This window comes from Trifolium pratense, linkage group LG1 (genome assembly GCF_020283565.1).
Source record: "Trifolium pratense cultivar HEN17-A07 linkage group LG1, ARS_RC_1.1, whole genome shotgun sequence".
In the NCBI taxonomy this organism is placed as follows: Eukaryota; Viridiplantae; Streptophyta; class Magnoliopsida; order Fabales; family Fabaceae; genus Trifolium; species Trifolium pratense.
Genome location: NC_060059.1, coordinates 44,795,984 through 44,817,236, shown reverse-complemented (window position 1 = coordinate 44,817,236; position 21,253 = coordinate 44,795,984). Strand labels below are relative to the sequence as shown.

The window sequence follows — 21,253 nt, the reverse complement described above, 5'->3', positions numbered from 1 at the left end:
ATAATTTATTACTAGGTACACTTACAACATATATAAGCTGCAATAAAAAATATTTCTAGATTCTACTAATTCATCACATTGTTAATTTGATTCTTACATTCTAAATTTTGATAAATTTTTAAAAAGTCCTAAATAACAATAACAAATTTTCACAAAACATTAATACTCCCTCCATTTTTTTTAAGTATCTTTTAACCTTTAACATTTTTATATAACTGCAGTTTTGATATTTTAAGTGTACGATTTGTCATTATACTCTTTGTCAATTACTCTTATCTTTCCCAATAAAATTAATTAATGCTATATATTTGGAAAATTAAAGTTTGTTTTTTTTTAATTTTTTTTTTTTGTACATAACATATTAATTTTTTTTTACATAATATATTAAATTTATTGGAAAGGTAAATTGTGTACAAAAAAAATATTATTGGTGGATTAAGATGAAGATATAATAGAAAGATAAGACGTAAAAATACACCGGTGTTACTGTTCTAAAATAAACCATTTAAAAAAAGAAGGGAGTAATTTTTTCAAAGTGTTCCTTATAAAAAGGACCGGAGGTAGTAGTACTCACTATAATAGCTAAGAATTTTGTATTCAAAATCAAAGCCGATTCTAAATAAATAAATAAATAAATAAATTTCTTTAAAAAATAAAGTCGTGGCTTCAATTTCAAACCATAACATAACATTGATAAAATTAGGCTGAAATTTTACACTACTTTTGTAATAAATTCTAAAAGAAAAAAAAAAAACTAATTGCCTTGGCGGCGAGGAAGCTTCGAGAGAAATCAGAGACGTATTGAGCAAGGCAAGAAAAATAAATAAAAACCCAACTTAGTTCATTCAATTCCTATTCTTTATTCATTCATTCATCACCACCCTATTTGCTCTGTTCCTTAATTCATTCCACTCTTTTTTCCAATCCAAGGTTTTATCAACATCATCATTATTATTATGGTAACCCCTCTTCCTTCAAATTTTAAATCCCTCTTATTTCGATTTCGTACCTTTCTCTGTTTATGTCTGTAGTTTCACAACAAATATCACCCTTTCAATTTTCAATTTAAAAAAAAAAAAAACTGATTTTTCAATGTTCAAAAATACATTGTACGTACCCATAATTTGTTGTTGTATGATAGTGCAAGTTACATAATTTGTTTTACTGTGTTGGATTTTTTTTTTTTTTTGTTTTTGCCTTTGAGGTTTGGTGAGGGTTTGTTGTTTGAGGTTGTGGTTGAGGTTTATGGGATTGGGGGAGCTGGAACAACTTGATGTCAAAACTGACCCCGAAACAGATTAAATAGATTATACTGGTTGTGAAAGCAAAAAAAAAAAAAAAAAAAAACTAGCATTTGCCATAATTTAGATTTTAGTTTTCCTTTTCATAATCATAGCCCCCTTCTTATGATATAACACATGAATCAACCATTGAAGGGTTTTCTATTGATTTGGGGAGTATTTGAATTGATTTTCAAATTATGTTTTGTTTTTGTCATTTTGTGGAACTGACATTGAAATTTTGTACAGGAAACCATAGAATCAACTCGGATCCCAAAACCATTTATGACAGGTTTGGTTGTGGCTGCTGCAGCTTACGCCGGTAGATACGGTATCCTGGCTTGGCAAGCATTTAAGGGTAGACCAGCTGGGATGCGTCAATTTTATCAAGGTGGTTTCCATCCTAGCATGAATAAGAGGGAAGCAGCTCTCATACTTGGTGTCAGGTATTCACATTGTTTGTTTTCTAAGATTCTAATGTTTTGATTTCATGAACTTGTTGTGACGATAACTTACAAGAAAATAATCCCTAAAATATTGAATTTTGTTTAATGGTGGCTGCCGAGTTGGTATTTATCAGTGTTTTGTTTGTTACCTTTCCTTTTGGAGATGAATTCATTAAATTAATTTATGATTTCAAAGAATTTGGCTTTTCTTAAGTGAATGGTGTACTATATAGATAGAGTAAATTATAATCATTGACAAAAATATCGAGTAGGATTTGCAATATTCCTCTTTCTTGTTATAAAGGTTGAATCTCTTAATGTTAAAATCGCATGATGGAGGTCCCATCCTAATCAATGTTTGTGTTTAGATGTTGGTGTTGAAAAGTTTGTGTTTACATGCAGCTGTCAAGCATGTGTATAAGTGTTAAGCTGTGTCAGTGTGGCTCCCCTTCACATACAGACCTTTACCTTGAGTTTCTTCCTCTACATTTTTTCTCCTTTGAGAATAAGACAAGAGTGTAGCAGTAATTACATTGAGATTGATAGTGTCTTTCCCATAGGTAAGAGTAGTCACCAAGTGATTGTAAGAGCTTGGTAACGAGCACAACAAAATAACTGCACTGTCATCGTCATTGACCTTCACCACAAGCTTCACCACAAGCTTCACCACAAGCTTCACCAGATCGGTGATTATGTTGTTGAAGGTATTGACATGTTGCAAATTGGATCCTGCCTTAATCTTCAAGCTGTATGGTGGTTGTTTCGCAAACAATTTGTTCATTCGCGTCTTGGACCAATACTGACGTTAAATCCAAGACATGATACATTAACTCAACTGATACACATAGACATATCAATCATGTGGCCTTCTCCTGCAGTTCTAACCAATCGACGTCCGCCATGTCTGCCGGTTTCGTCTCATACAGTGCCTTCTGTAAACCTTGCTGAGCCAATAGATCCGTAACCCTCCTATGTCATAGTCTAAAATTGCTCGTTCCGTTGAACCTTGCCACTTCGAATTTCACACCAGAGTCATTTATCTTGATCAAATGAGAGAGATCGAGTTACTCAATTCAGCAGATCGAGGGCTTCTTGGGCGCATACCATTTTAGCACCACCTTCATCCATATTCGTTTGTAGGGTTTTAGGGTAAAAATTGATGAATCGATTAAAAGCTAAAACCAAAGTTGCTTTTTTACGTTGTGCAATATAAAAAATTATGAATTTATTTCTGTATTGTTAAATTTAATATTTTCGTCCTCTGGATTGGTAAATGCGTATTACTACTTAAGACATCCATGATGGGTTTTGAACTTATGCTCCCTCACATGGTAAGGGCGATATCAAGGTTTTAAATTGCGGTTGCGGTCGTGGATGCGGTTGCGGTTGCAGGTATTGCGATTGCGGCTAATGCGGACACTGCGATGCAATTGCGGCCGTTGCGACGTGAAATAATTTTTTATCCGCACAAACACAGAAAAAATACTATAATTATTGTAATTCCTTATATATCTTTTACTTATAATTCTATATAAATTTTAATTCATTTTTAAGTCATCGAGACATAAGAAGACAGAAACTCTAAAATGAAAGGACATAAAGGAAAAAATAAAGGTGAGATTCTCTGAATTTTTACGAAAAGGAATATCGGATTGAACCGTTGCGGCCGTTGCAGTCAAAACTCCGTTGTGTTGCGGTGAAATGTTGTTGCGTTGCGGTTGTGTTGCGGCATCACGTGTGATTTGAGTTCACACTGCAATTGCGGTCCGATGCGGTTGCAGTGCCTACCGCATCCGCAATATTGCGGCCGCATCAGGTGATGCGGTCCGCAATTTAAAACCTTGGGCGATATATGCCAGGGGCAAAAATTCAGGAATATGTATTGACTTTATCAATAGATTTTGTACAAGTTACATAGACAATTTAAATTACTTCATTCAGATTTTAGAGTGCTAATTTAGTCGTATGAGTTGAAGTGTGTCACTTTGTCTATATTTCCCTCTTATGTCTTCCAATGGATTGATTATGAATGAATTTTGTTCTTAGTCATGCTCTTGCCAAAAAATATCCAGAAATTTTTTCATGTTTGTCGTACTGATTTTGAATTCTACGTCTCTATTGCAGAACGACCCATCCAACCGATAAGATTAAAGAAGCACATAGGAGAGTGATGGTTGCAAACCATCCAGATGCTGGTGGTAGCCATTATCTTGCTTCCAAAATCAATGAAGCAAAAGAAATCTTGCTTGGAAAGACCAAAGGTGGTGGGAGTGCATTTTGAAAACCTTTTAAGAACATCAATTCTATGCCTCTAGAATTAATTTTGTCAGCGGCAAAAGTGAAACCAAAGCACACAGCATGAAGATATATTAGCCTTCTGGTTTAAGTTTATGCCACTTAACCATCATTTTTTACTTTGAATTAATGTAATTGATTCTATACCAACTACAAATCCATATCTTAATTATTTGTAATAATAATATGAAGATTGTATATGCTATAGAATGGCTATTAATTTGCACTTCTGCAAACTATTCTGAGTTACATGAGAAAAAATTAATCCTTTTGTCTGAATTTTTTCACAGATTAATTAGGACACTATTCTATTTTTCTTTTATTTTTGTACATTGTTTTAGGATCTTTCTTGGCAGAGGCATCTTAATTAGCACTTTAGAATAATAGGTTGTCCATTGTTTGCGATATCGTTGCACATCATGAAAAGAGCACAAACCACACAAATATCATGTTGATGCTTCAATTATAAACAAAGCAAATGCCTTAATGCTTAAAACACATGAATGCATCATAATTATTATTTTACGCTTAATTTCACTTTTGAAGAAGTGATGAATACTATATTTGAGGCCTAAAATAATTAAAACTAATGAAATACGTATGATGTACAGTATGTATATGAGTGTGACAGAGCATGTACGAATTAATTAATGCTGCATGCCTGCATCATCGTTTGTTTTGAAACGTATTTTGCTGTTCCTCGTCACTCACTATTCACAAAAAACGAGTGACAGTGTGACACTCACACAAAAAGAAGCAGCTGAAGAAGAAGAAGAATATGAAAGAGAGAGACTCAATAGCTGTGCCTCAGAAACTTGAGCTACCTCGACGACACTCTACTTTCCTCACCTTTCTCCAAAACAACTCATTGTCTTCTTCATCTGTTAAATTTCTTTCTTCATACAATTTCACTCATAATTGGATACCATCTTTTTTCTTTGGAGGTATATTATACATATAATAAATATTAAATTAATAACATTGTTCTCACTCAAGTTCCTGCAAAATCATTTTATTTTTCTAGTTCTTCTCTGTTTAGCTACACTACACTTGTGGGTTTTCAGTAATTTGGTCTAAGACTGCATGTCTGCATCTAAATCTTCTCTTTTGCGTTTATGCTGCAAAATTAAACTTGAGAGTTTCTCTCTGTTTTCTTTTTTTTTGTCTTGGAACATGAAGATCTATGAAATTATGATTATCAATAAATTATAGTGATTAGTGTTTTCTTGACTCCATGATGATATCAAGTTAGTTAGTTAGTTGATGACTTGCATTTTAGTTTTAGTGCGGCTAGGACTAGGAGGATGTTGACAAGGTTATCATTGTTGTTTGTTGCTGGTCCACAAAGTGTGTAGTAAGTAAGTAATTGAGTAAAAGGGAGGAAAGGACTAAATAAATTTTAGTTAATAATACTAATTAATTTTTGGTACGTGGTTTTATTTATTCTAATTTTTGTATTTAAAATTTGTTAGGTGTTAGTGGAGTTGGTTTCTATGGAGTTTCTTTGAAGGAAGGGATTATATGCGGTATGTTTGTTAGATGTTTTGTTGGATTTGAATGAAGGATCCAATGTGATTCATGACCATCTAATAATCTAATGCAATAGCTTCTTCTCATCATGTTATAAATCAAATTCTTCGTTGTCTTAATTTCTTTTGCAGATTACTATTGCAGGAAGTGTGGGTCAGGGGCTTTAAACAATAGGAAGTTTGCTTTTCTATCACCAAGATATTAAATCATGCAGACACAAAAAGGAAGGTAACGTTGTCCTATTTCACACTTTTGCACCATTCTATTATTATTTTTCTTTCCTGTCTTGAGGCAAGTTATAGAATTTGGATTGCATTTAGTAAACAATCTTACACATTCACCCCGGTACAAGATTTTGGTTGTTGGATCGACATGAGACGGTCATGATTCAAGATCATATTTTAGATTTTAAAATTTCAAAATCTTCTTGAATGTTTAGGATTGCTGACTGCACAAAATCCGAATTCAAAATTCTATGGCATAATTAAGGGATGTATTGCTCTTATTTTTTATCCGGTAGGTTTGGTTGTATAAATTAGGCTATAATTTATAAGGCTTGTTCCTTTGCAAAAAACAAAAAATGTGAAAATTTAATTTGAGCCTATTTATTTTAATGGAATTGATTTAATTACAGAACTCCTTTTTTTTTTTTTTTTTTTGACAAAAGATTACTTAACTCATGGTAAGTCAAATTTCAATAAATATATTCAGTATTCAAACAATTATAAATAACATTGGGATCTACTAAATGAGGGATGAATGCTACCTTTGGTCTATTAGATACCTGGAAGTTTGCAAAGAGTTTCTTTCAAATGAACTCTTCAATTGACCAATACCTTACTATGATATACTATAGAAAATTTTCTATCTGCATTCAACTATTATTTAACCATGTTGATTGAAATATGGTTGGCTGTAAGCAGAAATGGTACTTCAGGAGTGCCTCGAAAGAAATCTCCTTCAAATCCCCGGACTGCTCGCAAAATGAAGACATCGGGATCTGATTCTAACTCAGTCTCATCGTCTCCAAATCCGGCAAGTAAGACTCCAAAAGATAGGAGCCCAAATGTCAAGCCAACACAAAGTCCAATATCTGAGGTACATTTTAAGTTCCTATTAGACTTAGCTTTGGTAATTTCATGGTTACATTGGTAGATAATAACTAGATACCAAGTAAAATTATAGAAGATCTTCATCAAATTTATGTACAAAATATAAATTATTTAGATAGTTATTGAATTTTTTAAAATATATTATTTACTCTATCTTCTTGACCTTTTTCATCTGTCTCTAGAAGAGCGGAACAAATAGGGTCCAGGAATTGGAGTCTCGGCTATCTCAACTCGAAGAAGATCTAAAGAAAGCTAAGGAACAACTTAACTCATCTGAGTCATTGAAGATAAAAGTTCAGAAGGAGGCTGAAGATGCAAAGAATAAGCTTTTATCCATGTCAAGACAGTTGGAGGAATCGCAGCAACAGCTTCTGGAACTATCTAATTCCGAAGACGGACGAATTCAAGAACTGCGTAAAATTTCTCAAGACCGAGATAGAGAATGGAAGTCTGAACTAGAGGCTGTCCGGAAACAGCATTCAATGGACTTATCTGCTTTAGCGTCTGCCATGAATGACATCCAGAAACTGAAAATGCAACTTGAAAGAGCACGTAAATCCGAAGCTACTCAGATTGACAATGCTGAGTCAGCCGAAGCTGAGATACAAGATTTGAGGGTGGAGCTTGATGAAACACTCTCTTTAATTGCTAAGCTTAAAAATGAGGTGAGCCATTGTAAAAAATCTGAATCACAGGCTTTGGAAATTGTTGCCAAAACCCAAATGCAATTGGAAACTTCAAATAAGATGGTGGAATCGCTCCAATTAGAAGGTATGAATGCATCACAAGCTTACCGAAACTCAACTTTAGAGTTGGAGAACTCAAGGTCTCAAGTAAAATCATTGGAAGAACTTGTGAGCAAACTTCAGGGTGATTTGGTCAGTGAAGCCGGTTTATCTCCTCGCTTACCTGCAGTGGAAGTTGTAGAAAGTGAGGAGATAAACCGGCTCAAAGCCGAGCTTGTCTCGGTCAAAGCTGAAGCAGGGAAGTTAAAATCCGCATTGGATGTTGCCGAGGTAAGTTATCAGGACGAGTACATCCGAAGCACAATGCAGATTCGAAGTGCCTTTGAACAACTGGAGAACACGAAATCAGAATCTATTCAAAGACAGGCTGAATTATATGAGGAATTGAAGAAAGCTAAAGCCGATATTGAAGAGTTAAGGGGGCGCCTGATGAACAAAGAGTCCCAGTTGCAAGATGATGATGTAGCTGAGTTGAAGGCAAGATTATATGACAGAGAGACCAAACTACAAAATGTAACTGAAGAGAACAATACACTTAATAAGATGGAAATAAAGAAAGAGGAGTTAGAGAAGAATAAAATCACCGATGAGGCTATTGCTTCCGCCGAGGCAGCAAGGGCCGCAAATCAGGAGGCTTTGACAAAACTCGGCTACATAAACAAAGAAGTTGATGAAAGTAACAGAAAGATAGCACGAGTAACTGAGGAGTTAGATGCTGCGCAGGCATCAAATTCGGAGTTAGAGGCTGAATTAAGGAGATTGAAAGTGCAGTCAGATCAGTGGAGGAAAGCAGCTGAAGCTGCTGCTGCGATGATATCGTCAGGAAACAATGGAAAAATTGTGGAGCGAACTGGTTTAATCGAAAGTGGCTACAACAATTCTATTCCTGGTAACAAGATGAGTTCACCTTATTCAGAAGACACTGATGATGACTCACCTAAGAAGAAAAATACAACAATGTTGAAGAAGATTGGAGTATTGTGGAAGAAGAATCATCAATAGATAGATAGATATATCATATATGCAAGGTTGTGTATGTATCTATGTATAATATGCTTCATTACATACTTTTGTTAGTTACATTGTTAAGTAAATGTTCTAATCCATGTTTCATTGTACTTGTTTGCTTTCTATTATTATGTATGTGTTTGGTTTTGCGATGGACATAATTGATTTTGACAGAATTGAGTTTGACATAATTGATTTTGATAGAATTGAGTTTGACATAATTGATTTATGTTTGGATATAATCATACAAAAGTGAGTTGAACAAAGAATTTGAGTGTACAAATCAATTCTAGAATCAGAAGCTACGATTTCTAGCTTCAAGTAGAATCAATTCTGGAGGCAGAATTAATTCTAATTTTGAGAAACCAAACAAGCCAGAATCAATTCTATACGTCTAGAATCAATTATGGCTGCTCCAAAATTGAAAGCAAACATACACTATATATGTTGGGCATCCTATGATTTTATCACCATTCAAGAAATCCTTGGTTGAATATTTGCCTTAAGAAAGTAGTGTCACAAACATTGTTTTGATCATAGTTTGTTCTTCCTGTTTTATATTATTTTTACATTTTTTGTTCTTCCTGGTAAATTAAGGGAAATAACAGCATGATTGGATATTTTAAAAATATAAAATTCAAGTAAGTTTATGCTCTTTTGCCTGCTACTTTTTGTCTATTATGTGTATATATATTACATTGATTATCAAGATCAAAAAATTATTATCAATAAAAAAATTTGATTTGTGGAGTCTTTGAGTCTAGTGAGTTTTTTAAATTTAAGTATTTATAAAGTGAATAATTTTAAAAGGGTTAAGATCAAATGAAACACACATTAAAAAAATATAAGTGCAGTTGATTATTTTAGTATTTTATTGAATTGAAATGTTGTAAATAGACAATTGTGCCCCTAAGTTTAATAGTATATGTCAAAAAATGAAAAAGGGATAGATAGGTAAAATCATATGTATGTTCTTTTAATAGATTTATAAGATATTATCCATTCGAATTGATAAAATCCATAAAAAAAAACACATATCAAATCTGCCTACAAAGTTCGAAAATCAAATTCATCGAAATACCCATGCATTCAAATTTGGAACGTTGACTCTCAAGTCATAATTGCATTTGTAAATGAATCAAAGTTGATTTGTCAATCTAAACTAAATGAGCACCGCAACAAGTTGAAAAATTAGACAACTCTGAACCAAGACGACAAAATTGAATATATCTATAAACCGCTTATTTAATTAAAATGTGAGAAAAAACAATGCATAAAAGTGATCATGAGCAAAAAAAAAAAAAAAGTACCCCAAAACCACCCATCTTTTCAATGGATAAAGAAGAGAGGTGCACATGAAAATTGAAAGAGAGGTGAAAATTAATTTATTTTGTTGAATGCTTTCAATTTTTATCGAAACATTAATTTTGAAATTAAATTTATAAAAACAATTGTAATTGTGGGTAACCATTTTTTTCATACACAATAGTAGTTAGTGATCAAATTTTTTTTGGATGGTTAAATATTTTTTTACCACTTGAACTAATTCATTGTTTTTTTTTTTTATTAAAGTAAGTTTTTTCTAAAACAAAAAACTACAACATGCACAAAAGAATGCAAGTGTGTGTATGGGAGTAAATTAAGTATAATTTAGTGATCTAGAGTGCGGGTAGCAATCCTCATATGCAATACACCGGAGGCCCAAACGTTATCGTTAAACCGGCCCAAAATTTGGATATAAGAAACTGAGAACAAAACCCACTATATAACGCCACAACTAGCGATTAGGGTTCTGGTCTGCGTTGTTGCTGCCTTTTGCCGCTCGAGCTAAATCCATAACCTCCGAGCTCTACACTCAAGAACGCAGCCATGGGGTAACTTAACCTAACCTAATCTTCCATTACGTTTTCATCACAATCTATTGTGTTTCTCTCTTGTTTAATTTTTCTGGTTTCTCTTTCCGAAAATCGAAACTCAGAACGATGAAGTTATTTTTAACTAGTTTTATATGCTCTGATTTTGAGTTTGTTAATTTGTGTATTCTTATGGTGGATCTGTTTCAAATTAAACTTTTCTATGGCTTTATTTTGGTTAGAATTCTGTTATTATGTTATTTTGCTTCGTACTGTTTAGTTTTTCTACTTTTTTTTATTATATCTATCTATGTTTGATTTGTGTTCGCTATAAGGTCTAGGATTGCTGTATTCAAGGAATTAGGTTTTTGTATATTATATGTAGCTGTGTAAGATCGATGAGACTTGGTTTTGTGTGTTTTTATTTTAATTATCTGGTTAAATTTTATCTCTATTTAAAAAATATGGAATGAAAATTCAATTTGAATAACTGAGTTATGAGTACTTTTTGGCTACCACAGTTGAATATTTAGCTGAGTTGTTGATTTACAAGTACTTTTTGTAGAACATAGTTGAAAATTGAGATAAGTTGTTGAGTTATGAGTGCTTTTTTGAGACCAAAGTTGAATATTTACCTGAGTTGTGAATATTTTGAGACAACAGTTTTTTGTTAGGAATGGTTTAGGTTTACATCATTTTGCCAACTGTGGTTTAAGATCTGCTTTATTTATCTATGTATGAAAGCTAAGCTAAACCTTATGACTTCCCTACAGAAAGACAAGGGGAATGGGAGCTGCCCGCAAGCTGAAGTCCCACCGCAGGAGGCAAAGGTGGGCTGACAAGTCATACAAGAAGTCTCATCTTGGTAATGAATGGAAGAAGCCTTTTGCTGGCTCATCTCACGCAAAGGGAATTGTCCTTGAAAAGATGTAAGAGATATTAAGCTTGGTTTTCATTTATTTTACTAAACTTGTTTAATTTGTGCTTGTGATGCTAAAAATGCATGGTTGGTTTATCTGTCAGTGGTATTGAGGCTAAGCAGCCCAACTCTGCTATTCGTAAGTGTGCCAGGGTTCAACTCATCAAGAATGGAAAGAAGATTGCTGCATTTGTTCCCAATGATGGTTGCTTAAACTACATCGAAGAAAATGTAAGAATTTGCTCATATTTTTTAGTTTGATTTTCTACTCTTAACTTTAATATCTTGAATTGTTTTTCATTTCTTTTAATATTCATATTGTATTTGTATGTGTAATATGTTGTGCTTGGTTGTTGTAGGATGAAGTTTTGATCGCTGGATTCGGAAGAAAGGGTCATGCTGTTGGTGATATTCCTGGAGTTAGATTCAAGGTTGTCAAGGTCTCTGGTGTATCTCTTCTTGCTCTCTTCAAGGAGAAGAAGGAGAAGCCTAGATCTTAAATTCTTCAAATTTCTTTAAGTTTTATAGTTTCCCAGTCATGTTGATTTTGGTTTCCTGTTGAATGGGTTTTATCGACAATTTTGTAACTTCTCATGTTATTTTGTGGAACTTCATTTTCCCTTTTTAGGAACATTTACTACCTTGCATACTTGTGTTTCTTCTCTATCCTATTGCTAAATTATATTGGTCATGTATTGAATTAATTTCGTCTTTTGCGCACTATTTGCCTAGTTAATGTTCTGTTAGGTTTAACTTTCTTGGTCATGAAATGAATTACCTTCATTTAACTTAATGTTCTGATTCATTTGTTGCAAATTTTTGGGTTTCAAGAAATGAATTTAAACACTTCTAATGTCCTGTTTTAATTTTGATCAAACTATACTTTTTTTCTTTTGAGTTGCACTATATTTTCAATAACCTTGTTTACAAAATATTTTCACAATAGTTGTTAGACTCAACTTTCAGTTAGAAAATAGTTGGAATATGATTGTTTTTGATTTATTTAGATAAAAGTTCTGATTAGTCACTTGCAGTTTACTTTTAATGTGTTTACGAACTTGAGATATTTACTAATTATCTCATTGAATATTTGCAAATAATTTTATTTTACAATAGATAATTGAAGATATTAGCACAAAATAAATCCCATATATAATTTCTATATTTATAAGCCACTGTATCTCTGTCCAGAACATTGCCGTGTTACAAATTCGATAAGCAAACTGAAGTACAATGCTTTATAAAATTTTAAAGCAATACGCTTAACTGTTTTCATAGGTTTTATAATACGTCGTACCACAATGGGGATGCCAAATCTAATACTCATCTTTTTTTTTTGGCTTTCACCACCAGTTTAATCTGGTTTGGGGGTCAGTTCTGGCATCAAGTGGTTCCATCCCCCTCTTGATCGCGGTTGCGGGGGATCGAACTGCAGTCCTCCCTACCAAGTTCAGCGTCAATTACTACTGAACTAACTTCGATTGATATCTAATACTCATCTTTAGTCACCCATTAAATTGCATATATTTTGCGTTTTTTAAATATAATTATTTTGCATCAAAGAAAATAAGAGGAGTAGACAATGATTAAATTTGGATCTTTTGTTAATCCAAAGGTTTGATTGCCCCAAAAAATAAAAAAAAGAACATAGTAATAGAGAGAAAAAGATAAACGAATGACCATGATTATAGCATAATGGATTTGGAACAAAAAAAAAAAAAAATAGCATAATGGATAACATGAAAGGAAAAGCTAGAGAGGATCTTGATCCGTGTACACCGTGTAGGTATTTGGTGCACTTTTAGGATTACTTGAACAATGAAACTAGAAAATAAGATGATCACCATAATGATGACTCCACAGAGAATTTTTTCTTCCATCTACGTCCCCACGGGGAGAAAAATTCCCAACTTTGAAGCGCTCCAAACAGATAATCTCCACAAGAAACTCTACTATGAAAGGGTCACTATAATAAATTTCACTAATAACTTTATGGTATCTATTAATAAATATGTATTATTATATTTTAATATTAAAAATGTTTATAGAGCTAAGCCACACATTGAGATACTCTCTCCGTCCAAAATATAAGCAAAAACGTGTCGATGAAACTTGATGTATTTGGTTAAAGATTTGTACCAAATACATTCAATTTTGTTGACAAACTTTTGCTTATATTTTGTGACGGAGTGAGTACTTAGATAGTATTTTGCTGATAGAGCTAAGCCACACAATGTGGGAGGTCTTAGATTGCTTGTACTTGTACCATTCTTGTGTGAATCGGCAGCATAAGATGCCAGACTAGTTGTGCCAAACATATAGTTTTACAAACTCTTGTCATACCTAAATTTCCAGTATTAGGATTTATTTTTTTTGGATTATTAGTATTAGGATCTTTAGCTGTGGTCTTTTTGCATGTTAAGTGGCTCAGGTGAAAAGTTATATTCAACATTTGCAGTGATGATTCACTACTATGAATATTTCAACCCGGAAAATTGACATTTTGAACTGTGGTAATGATCGAAAGTTGTCACATAAATCTCATGTATGGGAAAAGCAAAGCACCCTAACTCTAATTAGAAAATTTGACAAGTTTCACTTAACACTCAACACTAGCATTGTTCAAAAAAAAAAAAAAACACTCAACACTAGCAATGCTAGCGACACATGTGTTTACTACTCTACTGTCAATATAGGCAAACGGAAAGGTGAGCCTGCAATAATATGTATAGTGGTAAATGATTCTTATTTCATCCATATTTTGTAAGCTTTTTATTCAATAATCTAACTGCCACATCAATATATCTATGCCAGTGCTACACGTACCAAACATCTTCATAGATATAATATAAAATAAAATAAAAAACTTCAAAGATATTGATTATCTCTTGACAAACCGGCCAAAAGAGTGAAATTTAAAAATTATGAGGATTAAAATCATAAATTAAGAAAAGGAGAGATCAAAATCCATTTCAATGAAGAAAAATAGGGAGACTAAATGTACATTTAAGCTACTAATTAATATTTCATCACCCACTTGATTCTTTGTCCAAGGAAAAAAAAATCCACTTTGTTCTAATGTATAAGATGTTAGTTCAAATATATATGTGCCACTGCCTGCTGGTCGCTGGGACTGGGAAGATTGCGTTTGTTAATCATTGGTTCTTCAAAATGTTCACTGATTCTATAGAAAACATTACTACATTAACATTAGTCAAGCCTATGTTTGTGTCTTCAAATTTATATCCATAAGTTCAACTTGTCTGCTCAAACAATCAACTTGATCATCATCATACTGAGAATTTCCCTGTGTAAAGCCAAGACTTGGATCGTGTTCACGTCTAATGTGCCCTTCGACTATGGTGCTATTGGCATCCAAGTTACCTACACCAGCTTTAAGATACATTTGATTTCGAACATCCATGGGTGCAACAGCAGAGCTTTCGACATGAGGTAGAGCCATAGAAGTCTCCACATCTGATGATTTATTAAGAGGAACTGGATGCAAAGATTGCTGGTTAACGAACTCTTTGTTTTTAGTTGATATAATTGATCTTGGTGATTGCAGCTTTCCAAGTTTTGCTTTGTTTTGATCTTCAAAAGGACTGACCCTTCCTTGTGGCGCAATAGTGCGTGGTTGCATCCCCCCACGTGGACAGCGGACTGATGATTTCACCTACATAACATAATGATACAGATGAGATGTACTAGTGATGAAGAAAACAACGAGGAATGAAAAAAACACCATTCCAGAAACATGTATTCCACTCGGCAAAACCAATACATTGCTTTTAAGCTATGTGGCTTAATTCATAATTTCGTGATGCAAAGTTTGATAACATGTCCATGAACATTACACAGACAAAATTAGCACCTAAATATATAGGTGAAATCACAAAAAAACAACACTGACCCCTTCAAAGAAGCCAATCTTGGGTGATGGTTGTGGAACATCCACAGGTGCAACAGCGGAGCTTTTGGCATGAGGTAAAGCCATAAAGGTCTTAACATCTGATGATTGATTAAGAGGAACTGGATGCAAAGCTTGCTGGTTAACAAACTCTTTGTTTTTAGTTGGTATGATTGATCTTGGTGATTGCAGCTTTCCAAGCTTCGCTTTGTTTTGGCCTTCGGAAGGACTGACCCTACCTTGTGGCATTATAGTCTGTAGTTTCATCTCCTTGTGTGGAGTGCGGACTGATGATTTCACCTACATAACATAACATAATGATACAGATGAGATGTACTAGTGATGAAGAAAACAATTGAGGGGAAAACACTATTCCAGAAACATGTATTCCACTCCGCTAAACCAGTACATTGCTTTTAAGCTACGTGGCTTACTTCATACAAAGTTTGATAACATGTCCATGAACAACATTACACAGACAAAATCAGTTCCTAAATATATTTATCACAAAAATAACACTCACTCCTTCAAAGAAGCCAATCTTGGGTGATGGTTGCCGTAGGCCTAAAGGTTTCTTGGGAGAGGGGGTAAGAACCATTCCTGCAGCAGCAGTCCTTACACACTGACCGATGGATCTAGCATCCCTAGTCTCCTTCCCTTCCATGCTTGAACTACTCGGAGATATTTTAGAATTTGAAATATGTTGAGCACCATTCTCTGGTAAGTGCTTTCTGTTAGAGATACTGTGAAAGGTAGTGCTTGAACTGTTAAACCTAAATTTAGTCATAGAAGATGATGACGATGACTCTGATGACCAATCACTTGTAGATTTAGCAGGCGAAATACAAGGAGAGAACTTGGTGGCAGACACCAAGCCTGAAAGACTAGAATTGCTAGACCCAATTTTATCTCTCGAAGCAATTCTTGGCGGTGTTCTGATAACTGAGCAAGAAGAGGGTGACTTTTTTGTTCTTTTCAAGGAAATCAATTTTGATTTGCTAATATTATGGGATAAGTTGCTGCTTGAAGATGGAGATATTGATGATTTTGTTTTTGTAGCAACTGATGGACCTAACGGGGATTTGGATGATGTGATAGGTTTAAGCTTGTTAACTTGAGAACCCTTAATGACAGTTGTAGTTGTGTTCATCACAGAATTTACCTTGCCTGAAAATGCCCAAAAAAATTGAAGCGAACAACAATTGAGAACAAGACAACCTCTATAACAAAAGAAGACGAAAAAAGAATCACGCTTGAAGCAAATTCTAACCGCAATTGTTTTTATTTGCCCCGTCCTTTTCGCTTTTGACATGAAGATCGCCAAGGGAACTTCTATTGGATGATATTGTTGAACTTGGACTAGAATTTCCTAGCGTCTTTGGTTGTTTTGAAATACATGGCTCTTCCCTTCTAGCAACAGGTTTCTTTGAAAAAAATAAACATAGAATGAAAGATATGAAGTGACTAAAATTCAATTTCCTGATATACGAAGTGGCTATTGTCTCCCAAGCAAATGCATCAGCTATCATAAGTACATAAACACAAATTCTTCTGAAACATTTCTTTATTTGCTTACCCGTGAAAGGTGTGGAGTAATAGGATTCTTCTTTGGTAACTTCTGTGTGCCTTGCATGCCTGCACTAGGACTCTTGGAGCTTGGAGACTTCATCCAAAACCCAGAGTTATTACAACAGTTTTTCAATTACACCAAACTACTACAACAAAACAGTTACGGTTAACTAATCCATTTACCTTACAAGAAGCCATGCCAACCGCTGTCAAAGCTGAAAGGAGCAGAAGGAAAAACTTAATATGACTAATGTAAGATAAATCAGTGCAACATTAGAATATAGGCAGAGTAAATTAAATAAGACTCAATCTAATTGCTTTTATCTCATCAGAAAGTGACAGGGCAAGATAAAAGATAATAAAAGTCACTTCATGTCATTGCAACTATAATAATAATTAACGCGGTCAATTTAATGTGAAGATAGAAGTAGAAGCTTCCTTGACTTGCATCATTCAGTTTGGGTTTGGAGATGATTGTTTTTATAGGAAAAGTAAAAATTATTCCAAAAGTCCCGCAACTTAATTAAAAATTTCGGATTGGTCCTTCTCAATTTGGTCTTCACATTAAATTAGCCGGTAGAGATTGAGGCAGCCAAACTGCGAAAGCATAAAGCACAAAAGATCCTCCTTGGAGAAAAATCTACTAAAACCAATCTATCTAGCTCTGTAAACCCATGCTATATTTATCTTCACAGTTCAAGACTTGGACATACAAACAAAAATAAATAGATAAATAGATTGCAAGGATGCCAACCGCAGTTGATCAATACCAACTAAGTACTAGGTGCAGATGAAGACTTACAGCCACCAGCTTGAAACCTAGATGGAACATTTCTGTTTGCCCTTGCCAAATCAGACATCCTGCCAAAGTTCTGAATCGAAGCTCTTACATCCTGAAACAAATCAACATCCTCTAGACTCTCCTGAGTTAAGCTATCGTTGCTTCTAGAGGTAGAGATAGACTCACATGAACCATGCACATCCTCTTGAATCGCCGGTAATGATGATGCGCGCTTGTCAGCCTTCTCAACACTACCTATCATACTACTCAACTCCTCAGGGTCCAAAACACCTGAGCATACATGACTCTTATTCTCTTGAACTGAATAACACAAAATAGTAATAATTGCAATAACAAGTATAACATCAATTGTGATAATAAGGATTAAAAATCATTTTTGATGTTCTAATTATGCTTAATTGTAAGCTATTTTCAAAAATCATTTTCTTGAAAATGAAATAGCTATGTTGATTTCCTTTTGAAGAAAATCATTTTTAATAGAAGAGAGAACAAAACATAGGCATGTTTGTTTCAGATTTTTCAGCTTAAATAAAAAAAAATCATTTTTTTATTATTTTACTTGTGTTTGTTTCAGATTTTTTCAAAAATCATTTTTTTCTTCAAAGTGAAAAACTATTTTCAATAACTTTTTTCAAAATCTATTTTTTTGTAAATCATTTTCTAAAAAAATAGATTTTTATAATTGTAAACAAACGAAAAATAGCTTTAGATTTTCTTCAAAAGATTTTTGTCAGAAAAAATCATTTTTTATAAAGCTTAAACAAACATGCCCATAATTTATGGAGTCTATGCTTTTTCAACCATATTAATGGAAAAACTATTTCAACATGCGTAATTTTCAACTTGAATGTTTTTTCAATCAAGGTTTATACTTATTTTTAAAAGTCTCTAAAGAATAATTTCTAAATAATAATAATAATAAGTAAAGTACCGGGACTTGTAAAAAATGCAGTATCCCAAGCTAAGCTCTGGCGCATATTAATCTTGTTGTTTTGAATCTCATTTGGGCGAGATTCCCGCTCCCACTCGTTGATTTTAGTAGCAGCATCGTGGAATTCGTCTTTGGAATTTGGAGTGAAAAATTTACCTAAAGAAACAAGAAGAAGAAGAAGAAGAAGAAGAAGAAGAAGAAGAAGAAGAAGAAGAAGAAGAACAATGGCAGCGTGTGAAGATAATGAAATTCCAAAAATGTATAATGAAGTTCAGAAAGAAAGAAAGAAAGAAAGAAAAGAGACCTGATGAATGATTATGGTGGAAGGGATTGGCGATGAGAGAATCGTCGGCGGAAGAAATGTCGATGAGACTGAGACGTCGATGATCGTCGTTGTTAATGTTTGTGAAAGAATCGTCGTCAGTTTTGGAGATTGTCATTTTCGGTTTGATGTGTATTTGGAATTGAGGATTTTCAGTTGTGTGAGAAGAATACAATACAAGTAGTTTTTGAAAAGAAGGAAAAATGCGGTTTCGCGGTTTTGAATATTGGAATTATGCAATGCTCGTTTTGCTGTTTTTCTTGAATATTGGAATATGTGTAATTGGATTGGGGTGGCGTGGGGTGGCGTGGGGTGGTAATAATCAATCCACAAATGTTACAAAATATTTCTTGTATATAAGAAAAAATTTGATTTTTATATTTATTATAAAGTTAATGTATCTGGACAACATTTTAATCTAAATACATCAACTTTTTGATGAATCTAAAAATTAAATTTTTTTTCTTGAGTAAACAGTCACTTTCGTCCCTGAAAGTGTCACTCGCCGTCAAACAAGTCCCTGAATCATCGAAAATTAAAAAAGAGTCCCTGAATGTTAATTCAGTTAGTCAATTTAGTCCAAAATGTTAAACTTCCGTTAACTTATGATGATGTACCTTAGAACATGCTGATGTGGCATGTTGACTCTAATATTTTAATAATTTGTTGAATTTTTTATGTCCACTTGTCTTTTACATTAATTTTTAAAAAAGATAATAATAAAACACAATAAAATTCATACCAACTATCTACAAAACTGGAAAAATAATATAGTCATCCAAATCTGGAAAATACAAATTTGTTAACTTGTAAACGTAATTGACACAAAATACCAGAAAAATCACCACAATAACAACAGCACTTCGGGTGGTAAGCATACATGAAGCCGCTCAAAAATCTACTAACTTGTTAAGGAATGAAGTTTGGATGAAAACAGTTGGGGTTCTCCGGAAAGTTGCTGGATCTGGTTTTCCGTAGTAGTTGAGTTTGGGAAAATGAGTTACTTTCATGTGCAAGTTTGATTGTTGATGAAAAATAATTGATTTTTGTTTTGTTCTAAGATTATAGGTTGAATGTGGTGCTTCAATTATTTATTGTCTTCATTTATTGAAATGGGTATTATGTTTCTCTTTTCTTTTTCTTTTTTCGGTATGTGTTTTAAGAATATGGGTTTGACACTATAATGATGGTTGATGAAGAAGATGAAGATTTGTGTTTGTTCATCTTTAGTGTATTTGTTTTTATTTAAAAAAAAAATTGATTTTCAATTGTCAATTTGATCCTTGCATAGATGGCTGAGAATTTGAATAAAAAATTGCAACATATCAGTCCAATGTATCAAAGTTTGTGTCAGATCATCATAAACAGACAGAAAAATAACGTTAGGGACTGTTTTGACTAACAGAGGTTCAAATCAGGGACCTTTAAATGTTTTTTATTGATTCAGGGACTATTATGACAGCGAGTGACACTTTCAGGGACAAAAGTGGCGGTTTACTCTTTTTTTCTTATATATAACACCGGAGGTATATACAATGAAATTATACCCCTGTTGATTTATACCCATTTTCCATTTTATTTTTATATTTTAAAAACACAATAACACATGTGAATGATGTCATTGTCACTTATTCTTTTAGCAATTTTTTTTGTTAAGTAACCTAGTGACGAATTTCACTTTTTAAAATGAAATAGTGGGAGTATCTGGATTCGAACCCCGACCGCTAGGAAGAGACTTTCCTTCATTGTGTTTTGTGTTTAGGATTGTACCTTCTCAAGAAATCATCGGCACCACATTGGATTCAGTGACCCGACTTTCTTCTCATTATTGGACGCACGTGATTGGCTAAAGGTCGGTTCCATGGGTCCCCAAGCTAACTCCTCCTCGGCTAGTGTTGATGTGTTTAAACAATAATGAATCTTGGTCCCTAAATCGACTATCCTTCCACATGTGTTATTGTAAGGATGTAGGAACCGGAGGTCAAACCCTATTACCTTAAAATATATATGAAATTAAGCCACTAGGTTTGGTCTAGTGGTGAGGGGTTTGAGTAGTATGTTATAGATCTTGGGTTCGACCCCCAGTTCATTGTAAACCATATATATATATATATATATATATATATAACCGCTAGACTAGGGTCTGTTTGGTTCAGGGGTTTTGGAGGGGAGGCGAGGTGAGGGAATATTTTAAAAAAATTGTGTTTGGTTCAATTTTTAAGAGGGAAGAGGAGGGGAGGGGAGGTGAGCAAAATCCCTCCAAAGACCACTTTTTGCTTCCCCCCAAATTGGGGGGATTTGGAGGGGAGGGGAGGGAATGAAAGATTTTATGATTACAATTCCTAAATTATCCTCAATTTTATTTTTAAATTTCAAAATTATCCTTTTTAAAATTAGGTTATCTCTATTATTGTTTACCTATATAAATTGCTTTCGTCCCAGCCTGGGTGAATTTTCTAGAAATATGTTTGCTAGAATCTTTGATTTTTTTTTTATGCTTCAGCCCTTCATTTCATTATTTTTTTTTGTT

The 21,253-nt window shown here is 33.7% G+C and overlaps 4 protein-coding genes across 7 annotated transcripts; 3 read left to right on the top strand and 1 right to left on the bottom strand.

Annotated features, from left to right (window-relative positions):
* The first annotated feature begins 765 nt into the window (after window positions 1-765).
* On the top strand, window positions 766-4,343 carry LOC123885773 (mitochondrial import inner membrane translocase subunit TIM14-3-like). The gene is made up of 3 exons (XM_045935095.1): window positions 766-959; window positions 1,530-1,726; window positions 3,851-4,343. The coding sequence occupies exons 1-3, from the start codon at window positions 957-959 to the stop codon at window positions 4,005-4,007; spliced, it is 357 nt and encodes a 118-aa protein (XP_045791051.1). The 5' UTR covers window positions 766-956; the 3' UTR covers window positions 4,008-4,343.
* Window positions 4,344-4,919: 576 nt separating this feature from the next.
* Window positions 4,920-8,578, top strand: LOC123885748 (interactor of constitutive active ROPs 2, chloroplastic-like). 4 transcript variants are annotated; one of them, XM_045935079.1, is made up of 5 exons: window positions 4,922-4,965; window positions 5,494-5,547; window positions 5,683-5,779; window positions 6,475-6,649; window positions 6,846-8,578. In XM_045935079.1, the coding sequence occupies exons 3-5, from the start codon at window positions 5,760-5,762 to the stop codon at window positions 8,409-8,411; spliced, it is 1,761 nt and encodes a 586-aa protein (XP_045791035.1). In that variant the 5' UTR covers window positions 4,922-4,965; window positions 5,494-5,547; window positions 5,683-5,759; the 3' UTR covers window positions 8,412-8,578. The 4 variants fall into 4 exon arrangements, with proteins under 4 accessions (XP_045791018.1, XP_045791035.1, XP_045791041.1 ...); XM_045935085.1 differs by lacking the exon at window positions 4,922-4,965 and adding an exon at window positions 4,999-5,379; XM_045935062.1 differs by having other exon boundaries at window positions 4,920-4,965; window positions 5,683-6,649.
* Window positions 8,579-10,138: 1,560 nt separating this feature from the next.
* Window positions 10,139-11,822, top strand: LOC123899542 (40S ribosomal protein S23). Its single transcript, XM_045950710.1, has 4 exons — window positions 10,139-10,291; window positions 11,044-11,199; window positions 11,294-11,420; window positions 11,549-11,822. The coding sequence occupies exons 1-4, from the start codon at window positions 10,287-10,289 to the stop codon at window positions 11,687-11,689; spliced, it is 429 nt and encodes a 142-aa protein (XP_045806666.1). The 5' UTR covers window positions 10,139-10,286; the 3' UTR covers window positions 11,690-11,822.
* Window positions 11,823-14,409: 2,587 nt separating this feature from the next.
* Window positions 14,410-18,841, bottom strand: LOC123894867 (ankyrin repeat domain-containing protein 17-like). The gene is made up of 9 exons (XM_045944952.1): window positions 18,706-18,841; window positions 18,402-18,557; window positions 17,471-17,740; window positions 16,852-16,883; window positions 16,676-16,762; window positions 16,370-16,523; window positions 15,623-16,266; window positions 15,103-15,399; window positions 14,410-14,865 (listed from the first exon to the last, which is right to left on the bottom strand). The coding sequence occupies exons 1-9, from the start codon at window positions 18,839-18,841 to the stop codon at window positions 14,410-14,412; spliced, it is 2,232 nt and encodes a 743-aa protein (XP_045800908.1).
* Window positions 18,842-21,253: the final 2,412 nt, after the last annotated feature.

Coding starts and splice junctions, on each gene's coding strand:
- LOC123885773 (XM_045935095.1), top strand. Junction 1,727..3,850: donor GCTCTCATACTTGGTGTCAG/GTATTCACATTG, acceptor TCTCTATTGCAG/AACGACCCATCCAACCGATA.
- LOC123885748 (XM_045935062.1), top strand. CDS start 6,443: ATGTTGATTGAAATATGGTTGGCTGTAAGCAGAAATGGTACTTCAGGA. Junction 6,650..6,845: donor CACAAAGTCCAATATCTGAG/GTACATTTTAAG, acceptor ATCTGTCTCTAG/AAGAGCGGAACAAATAGGGT.
- LOC123899542 (XM_045950710.1), top strand. Junction 11,200..11,293: donor GGAATTGTCCTTGAAAAGAT/GTAAGAGATATT, acceptor TTTATCTGTCAG/TGGTATTGAGGCTAAGCAGC. Junction 11,421..11,548: donor TAAACTACATCGAAGAAAAT/GTAAGAATTTGC, acceptor TGGTTGTTGTAG/GATGAAGTTTTGATCGCTGG.
- LOC123894867 (XM_045944952.1), bottom strand. CDS start 18,841: ATGACAATCTCCAAAACTGACGACGATTCTTTCACAAACATTAACAAC. Junction 16,763..16,851: donor TTGGCATGGCTTCTTGTAAG/GTAAATGGATTA, acceptor TTTTGGATGAAG/TCTCCAAGCTCCAAGAGTCC. Junction 14,866..15,102: donor AGATTGGCTTCTTTGAAGGG/GTCAGTGTTGTT, acceptor TATGTTATGTAG/GTGAAATCATCAGTCCGCTG.